Raw genomic sequence first — 8,575 nt, 5'->3', positions numbered from 1 at the left:
TATCCAACCCCATAATTAGTCAACCAATCAATTTGTATCATTATAAGTGATAGAGACCTGACCCTTCTGACATGGCCACTTTATTATAATAATTTAAGTAATTAACATTTACAAAATGTTTGTGCCCTTCAGACTGTTTTATAGTCATTCATTATTGGAACAGCTCAACATTCATTTGAGACTGTTCAACATTATTATTTTCATTTGCCCAATAGGGAAATAACGCCCAACCAGACAGGTTAACTTCCTATGTACAGCAAGGCAAGAGAATGAAAAGCCTGCTTATCTGTGACAACTAATATTCTACTTAGAGCACCAAATTACTGGCCTTCTAGGAAATAACGAAAGCACCCCTCTCCATCTATTTAACTCCCCACTCATCAATATGAAAATTGATTACTCTCTTCTCAACATAATTTATAATGCCTTAAATACATAAATTTAAACTAAAAGGCAGTAAACAATATTTTTGAGGTAGAGAAATGAATTATTTGGAGACTCAGAAGTTAGTTGAATGGACATTCTCCTCCTGGACTCAACCAAGAAATCTCAATACAAATAACTTTCTGTCAAGGCCACATATTCATTCTTTTTAGTTAAATTGATAAGCAAAGTACTACAGAACTTCTGTTATTTCAGTTTTCAATTTTTAAAAAATCAGTTAAAAAACTCCCACCACCAAAGGATCACTATATATTGAAAGTATCTGATTTTGATAAGAAAGAAAACATTTAATAAAGCATGAATAATAGACATACTCCATAAACATTTGCAGGACAGAAGCAGTAGACATTTCTCACCTGACTTACTAAATTTTTGTTATATAGAGAGAAAAAACTGGAATCTATTCCAGAGGTCAAAAAGCTACTTTTTTACTCATATTTAAGTTTGACCTTTGAAACTATGATTCAGTATTACTCCACCTGGCACCTTTTTGTATACAGACATCCTTGGGCACTTTTCCACCTACAGACTGGACAGTATTGTCAATCACCCAGTTATGAAAAACAACAATTAGAGTGTGAGTAACATTTGATTATAAATCGGCATAATTAAAACTGAAATGACTTACTGAATCCTATAAAAGGCCAATGGGACTAACTACTACGGGTGGTGTACTTTGGCTTTGCTCCTCTCTGAGAAAGGGTCGCTCAGCTGTGCTGTCACCATGTCCTTTCGGCTTTCTAGTGGATCCAGGCGGGTCTGCTCTCGAGCTGGCTCTGGTCGGCTGCCTGGTGGAGGAACAGGCCTCGGGGCTGGGAGTGTGTGCAGTGGGTCAGCAGCAGGAAGCAACTTTCCTTGTAGTCTTGGGAGCGTTTCTTCTGGAGGCAGTTTCTATAGCGGTGGTGGAGGCCTGGGAAGTGGTGTCTGTGCTGGTTTTCTTGGAAATGAGCATGGTCTCCTCTCTGGGAATGAAAAGGTGACCATGCAGAACCTCAATGACCGCCTGGCGTCCTACCTGGACCATGTGGGAGCTCTGGAGCAAGCAAACGCAGACCTTGAGCAGAAAATCAAGGACTGGTATGAGAGATATGGGCCTGGTTCTTGCCGGGGACTTGATCAAGACTATAGTAGATATTCCTCAGTCATAGAAGATCTCAAAAGGCAGGTAAGAAAGATGGATATGCATCCTTTTACTGTAGACTTGAGGTGTCCATAACCTAAAAAAGACAAAATAGCAAATGTAGAATTTGTTCACTCTATATTCCTAGTGCTTGGGGCCTGATAATGAAAATTTGTAGAATTAAGTGATGAAAGAGAAATAGTTTTAAAGTAAATATAGTCGCTTTGTTGATCTTATATTTAGCTCATCGTTTTTAATCAAGAGTAATAAAAGTATTCGTGATTATAAAACTTACACTTTGGCTCTTAAGTTCTAGACATTTATTATCAGGGGAAAATCCAGATGTCTTTAATGTAGAAAAAATGTACTAAAATAGATGTTTGATGGGTTAAGAAGATAAGAATTACTCTTAAATCTGGAGTTTTCCTTGACTTTTGGAACTTAACATTTTGCACAATCTACCCTATTTAGATTATTTCTGTGACCACCTGTAATGCCAGCATTGTTCTACAAAATGACAATGCCAGACTGACTGCTGATGACTTCAGGCTGAAGTAGGTAAAAATAAAGTCATTGATTATAGTAAAGGTAAAAATACTATATTTTGAATAAAGAACATATCTTTTGCATTTAAAACCAACATGTTTTTATAAAATCAGACTAGATCACTGAATAAATTAAATTAAATGTGTCCTTATTTTTTAAAAGCCATCACAAACTATAAACAACATTTTTTATTCAACTCTGAAAAACAACTCCTCCAAAATAATATTCATAGATAGTAGGGATTCCAAGGGGATTCATGACTTTGCCATCGTAAGCAGCTTCAGCAGTCTGTACAGACATTGTATCTGTCAGTACTTGAAATGTCTGAAGAAGGTACCCTTTGCACCTGCCTGCGATTATAGTTCTCAAGCTCTTTAATAACCTTTGCAGGTATGAAAGTGAGCTTGCTCTGCACCAGAATGTTGAGGCCGACATCAACGGTCTGCACAGAGTGATGGATGAGCTGACGCTTTGTACAACCGACCTGGAGATACAGTGGGAAACGCTCAGCGAGGAACTGGCCTACCTCAAAAAAAATCACGAGGAGGTAAGGACACTGCACGGTGACTTTGTACAGCACCAGATTTCCTCCCTCGAGTCCTCTGTTCATTTCACAGCAGGGCCATTCTCAAAATTCTACCTTGAGCATCAACACTGACCCCTTTCGCAGGAAATGGAGGTGCTGCAGTGCTCAGCAGGGGGGAATGTGAATGTGCAGATGAATGCAGCCCCGGGAGTGGACCTCACTGTTCTGCTGAACAACATGAGGGCCGAGTATGAGGACTTGGCTGAGCAGAACCGCAAAGAGGCAGAGGCCTGGTTTTGCGAGAAGGTACGTCTGTGGCAAATCACACGCCAAGGGCTTTCTTGTTCAATAGACCTCCGGGCTCATCACTAACTCTTCTGACCGTTATGCTTCAGAGCGCTTCGCTGCAACAGCAGATTTTTGACGATGTAGGAGCAGCCTCAGTGGCCAGGAATGAGCTGATGGACCTGAAACGCAGTCTGCAAACCTTGGAAATAGAACTCCAGTCCCTCGTGGCCACGGTCTGTAGGAATCACCACTGATTTGAATATCTGTGTCTGCGTGTATAAGTAAATATATGTACTATATAACAAAATAGATAACAAAGTCTATATAACTGAAAATATAAATATATTAATATATTAAATATATGTATAAATATATTAAATTCCAAGAATTTTGTTCATAAACATTGCTCTGTCTCATCAACCTCAAAAATTTTTAAAAAGAAATTTTTTTCAATGAAAAGGAAAGAATTTTTTTTTTTACTCTGCTAATGCTGATTTTGATTGAAAAGGTTTAGACCCCATATGAATATTTCCTTCTACCTTGAGAATGTGTAAAATTGGAACGTGCTATTTACAGGCAAGCCTTGCTCTGCTCTTCTTTCAGAAACATTCCTACGAATGCTCCTTGGCAGAGACCGAAGGCTATTACTGCCTCCAGCTCCAGCAGATCCAGGATCAGATCGGGGCAATGGAAGAGCAGCTCCAACAGATCCGAACAGAAACAGAAGGCCAGAAGCTGGACAATGAACAGCTCCTAGATATCAAAATACTTTTAGAAAAAGAAATTGAAACTTATTGCACATTAATAAATGGAGAAGGAAGGTAAATATTAACTTGTGAAAAAATAATCTAGTAATTAAAAATTAATCTCACATCAACTAGGTTTTCTCAGTATACATGGATACTAATATTATATCCTGGAATGTCCTACCCTAAAGATTGTGCCCGTACATGGCCTCAGAAATTTATTATTGCAACTGAATGAAATGAAAACAGGCAGTGAAATCCAATTTCTAAGTATGTAAAATATTTGTATCTATAGTAATATATAGGACATTTAAATATTGAATGGTGAATGCTTCCTCTACTCCAATCCAGAAGGAAAGTTGCTTTCTGTGATTTGGCGTTGAAGCACATTTCTCATAACAACACACTTATTTTTACTTGATTAGTTACCACACATTCACCCTGTATCGAGTGGGTCATTACATTTTCACTTGAAAGGTGAGCAATGAAGCTACAGAAAGACTTCAATGGAGAAGTTGCCAGTAGCTCGACAGCCAAGAGTAACGGCCTTAAACTTGAAAACCTGGGCTTGAATGACACCTTTGGGTGAATCTGAGCACGTTGCCTAAGCTCTTTAAACCCCATTTCTTTATTGGTAAATCTATGATAACACCAACATCATACTCCAAAATACTTTAAACAATAGTGCCTCACCGCGTAGGTAAAGCACTCGTGACAGTGGTTGCACACAAAAGGAACTCGGTGACCAACAGCTGTTACTCAATGCTTGCCCACGGTCACATCATGACTGAGGAGCTCCTCACGCACCTCCCCAGGCTAGTGCCAGCCGTCTACAGCTATTCTCCTAAGGACCCAACAGTGATTGCTCCCTCCTTCGAGCAAAGTGCTCATTACGCCACTCACTTTTCACTCCTCTTCCAGCACCTTCCATGCCATGCTATAGGTAACTTTTTACTTGCATATGCCTCATTTTATTGTCAACAGTGTGAACTGCTTGTATCTTGGCTCCGCATTTTCTGCAGCACATAGTCTAGTGCCTTCTGCGCAGCGGGCACGTGAAACATGTTCGCCGGCAGGGGGATTGACTGAAAAGTCAGAATGAGAGCTCGGAGTCCCTGTGGCGCTAGATGAAGGAGAGAATATCTGACCACCAGGGAATTTTTCTCACAAACATTCGTTTAATCTCTTCTTTCACCATAGTGAAGTCATGAAAAATTTACTGATGTCTGTAAAACATAAGAATTTTGATCTTATTGACACTAGAAATCCAAACCTTTTATTCCCGATTCATAGTTATTTATGAGCTCCTTAACGAACAAATGCAATAACTGACTCTTCTCTTCGCAGAAAGAGCAAGTCCGCGTGTTACAAATCGAAAGGATGTGAGCCCGTAAATTCCGAAAATCGAGTCAAAGGTATAGGAGGATTTTCACTTGTTGTAACTCTTTTAAACTCCAGCAGTTGTGTTAAATCAGTCACTTACTTGTAAGTTAAATAAGATTGTTTCTAAATTGAGTTCTAGTGGACAAAGGGCTAAGGGTAATTCATTAAGACAGTTCTGAATATTTGTATTTCACATTCCTATAGAACAAATGTGGTCAAATTATGAAATTACTGACAAGAGAAACCAGTCCCCCAATATCTTTTTCACTTAGAGACTGTTGTTTTCAAAGTTTCAGTGCTTTGATAGTAGAGCTACTTTATTTTAAACCACAAAACTAGGGCAAGTTGATGTTTAAAAGAAGACATTAGTTGCTCCAGGCCTGTCCTTGCTTGACACTTATATGGTTTAATCCATGTTTCACTTATGCTTTCAAATACACATTGCTCTAAAAACAGTGGCAAATACAAAAAAGAAAGACAGCCCAGGCCTTGCTGAGCATAGAATTCAAACACAGTATTAATATCTTCATTTACTACAAATTGCAGACACCGTTTTTAAAATGCTTACCCATCGTAACTAAATATCTTTCAACCTGTTGAGAATGAGCACTAAATTTTCGTTTATTTTATTTTAGACTCAAAAGAAGAAACTGTTATTAAAACAGTGGTCGAGGAGCTAGATCAACTTGGCAATGTCCTTTCCCTGAGGGTCCACTCGGTTGAAGAAAAATCCTCTAAAATAAGCAATATTACAATGGAGCAGCGAGTGCCTTCTAAAACACCATAATGGGGGGAAAGGGGTTGTTATTTTTAAAAGCCTGCCTTTGCAAAATCCCATTGGCTAAATAACCCAAGGAAATCATTCACTTCTGTTCTTAACAATAAAAAGCCTAGCCTGGCCGGGCGTGGTTCAGCGGAGATCGGGGTTCGATTCCCCACCGGGCACATGCCCGGGTGGCGGGCTCCATCCGTGGTCGGGGGTGTGCAGGAGGCAGCCTGTCAATGACTCTCTCATCATCAATGTTTCTATCTCTCTCTCTCCCTCTCCCTTCCTCTCTCTGAAACCAATAAAGATATATTTTTAAAAATTAAAAAATAAAAAGGCTAGACTTTGTTTTTCTTCTCTTCGTTTTCTCAAGTTCTTTGCATGTAATCCTTCCCAGGGGTGCATACTGTATGATTCCATCTATGTGACGTTCTGGAACAGACAAAATTAAAGACACAGTAAACTGATCAGCATTTTCCTGGAGCTGGGGCTATGGGAGAGGTTGACTACAAAGCGTTATGAGGGGACTTAGGGGTGGGGGTAACGAATTGTTCTGTATCTTGATTGTGGTGGGGGGTACATGACTGTGTTTGCCAAAACTCATAGAATTGTATATTTAAGATTAATTTTACTGTACCTATATTAAACCTCAATAAATCCAACAAAAAAGGCATCTACCCTGAAGAAAAATGAGAGCATGTTCAGCATTATTAGTAATAGCAAAAAGTTGGAAACAATCTGAAAGTCCCCTAATAAGATAGTGGTTAAACCAATTACTTAATACTGGTTTGGCCCTGAGTAACTAACAAAATAACAAGACTTTACACAATAGAAGTTTATTTCTTTCACACACACAAATCCAGAGGTAGGCTATTCAGGGCTGGGATGGTAGCTTTGCACCAGAGAATCCTCAGGGACTCGGGTTCCTGTCAGCTTCCACTCTGCCATACCAGGATGTGGCCCTGGCTCATGGTCCAAGATGAAGCTCCGGCCATCCTATCTACCCATCACACCCATTTCAGCAGGGAGAAGACGGGACAGACCGGTGTCAGCTTCGTCTTAGATGAAGTCTCTAGAACATACCACATATACTTCTGCTTACATCACATTGGCTAGCTTAATCACATGACCACAGCTAACTGCAAAAAAATGTGGAGAAACCAGTCTTTTCTTTGGGCAGCTATTACCCAGGTGAAAATTGGGGACCAACCAGCAGTTTCCATCACATTAGGCACCTACCTATTCATGCTCTAAGGCACATAAGGTGAACAAAGCAGGTTACAGAACATCACATATAACACAGGTGTCTCACCTGGGCATGTGTGTTTACGTGCTATGTATGAACACAAATGCATGAAAAACATCTGGAAGGGTGCAAACCTCTGGAAGGGTAAACTATAGTTACCTGAGAAAGGAAGATAGAAGAGAGAGGAAGGTAAGAAAGGACGTTAGCATTTTACTCTGAACTCTTAGATGCTGCTGGGTTTACGTCAAGAACGTTTTCATGCAGAGAATAAAATGGTGGTTGCCATGCTCATATCAGCATTATCAACAATAGCCAAAGGTTCATGCAACCCACGTGTTCACCTACTGTTGAATGAATCAACAAAATACGGTATATGCATGCAATGGATCATTACTCAGCCTTTAAAAAAATCCTGACGCGTGACACAACTTTGAAGACGTTATACTAAAGGAAATAAGCCAGCCACAAAAGGATAAATAATGCATTATTCTACTTATCTCAAGTGCCCAGAACAGTGGTTGGCACATAGTAGGTGTTTTATAAATATGTGTTGAATGAATGAACCCATATTTCACAACAGTGTCACATAAAAGTTCATGGAAATTTTGTCCATAAGCCAATTTCCAGATTTTTCAAAATTTTCCATAACATTTAGTGTTTTCAATAAATATATGGTGTTCCACACTCAGCAAGTAGTTAATTTTCTGATGACTTTCACCTAAGCTAAACCACAATGAAGTAAAAACAGATGAAATATTTGCTTCTGGGATTGTTTCAAATTTTGCTGGGTCAGGAAATAAGTTAATGTCCTTCCAAACTCCCACAACTCATAACTGCAATTAGGGGTGTGTTCCTAATTACCAAAATGGATAAGAGAAGGTAGCTATCCCTACACATAAGTAAGTGTCAACAAAATATGACACACGTCAGCCAAAATGGAAGTTAGATCCCCTCGGATACAGGGGCAAGAGAGTATGGAGGCAGGACAGGTAATTGAAGGACCAGGTTGGGGAAATCATGATTCCAGTTCTGTTCTCTACTTAAGTGGGAAGAATTGTAACAATAAAATAAGAAAAAGCTTCAAAATCATCAAAATCTGCCTGGGCATAAATAGCCCAAAACCATGACGCCAGATTTTTATGGTGAGGTGGACTGATGAGTTTTATCTTCTAAGGAGGGAAGTAAAGAATGACTCACTCACAATTTTAAAATGTAATAAGGAACCTGAAATTGCTCCACCCAGACCCATTTCTCAGATAACCACCAACCTGAGGGCAACTGCCCTCCTACAGAAATGAGCCCAGCAAAGTCAGTTACTAATTAGGAAAAATCATCCAATTATGCTAACTTGCTGAGGCTGGCAAGCCATGTTTTATTCTGTGTAGGCAGAATATCATCCAGAACACACTTGAGAACTGTCTATAAAAGGCAAACAAAAACACTTGAGAGGAGAAGGCATCCCACCGTGGCATTCCCAGGAGCAGCTCTGCAGCGCGCTTGCCCGGATACC

The 8,575-nt window shown here is 39.6% G+C and overlaps 1 protein-coding gene across 1 annotated transcript; it reads left to right on the top strand.

The window, feature by feature from the left end:
• Positions 1–1,168: 1,168 nt before the first annotated feature.
• On the top strand, positions 1,169–5,840 carry KRT26 (keratin 26; the record flags this gene model as incomplete). The annotated part of the gene is made up of 8 exons (XM_081160965.1): positions 1,169–1,609; positions 2,036–2,118; positions 2,501–2,657; positions 2,781–2,942; positions 3,032–3,157; positions 3,528–3,745; positions 5,018–5,085; positions 5,689–5,840. The coding sequence occupies 8 exons, from the start codon at positions 1,169–1,171 to the stop codon at positions 5,838–5,840; spliced, it is 1,407 nt and encodes a 468-aa protein (XP_081017091.1).
• Positions 5,841–8,575: the final 2,735 nt, after the last annotated feature.

Source organism: Miniopterus schreibersii, assembly GCF_964146895.1.
Source record: "Miniopterus schreibersii genome assembly, chromosome: 16".
Taxonomy (NCBI): Eukaryota; Metazoa; Chordata; class Mammalia; order Chiroptera; family Miniopteridae; genus Miniopterus; species Miniopterus schreibersii.
The sequence above is the reverse complement of the archived record's forward strand: the minus strand, read 5'-3'. Positions and strand labels throughout refer to the sequence as shown.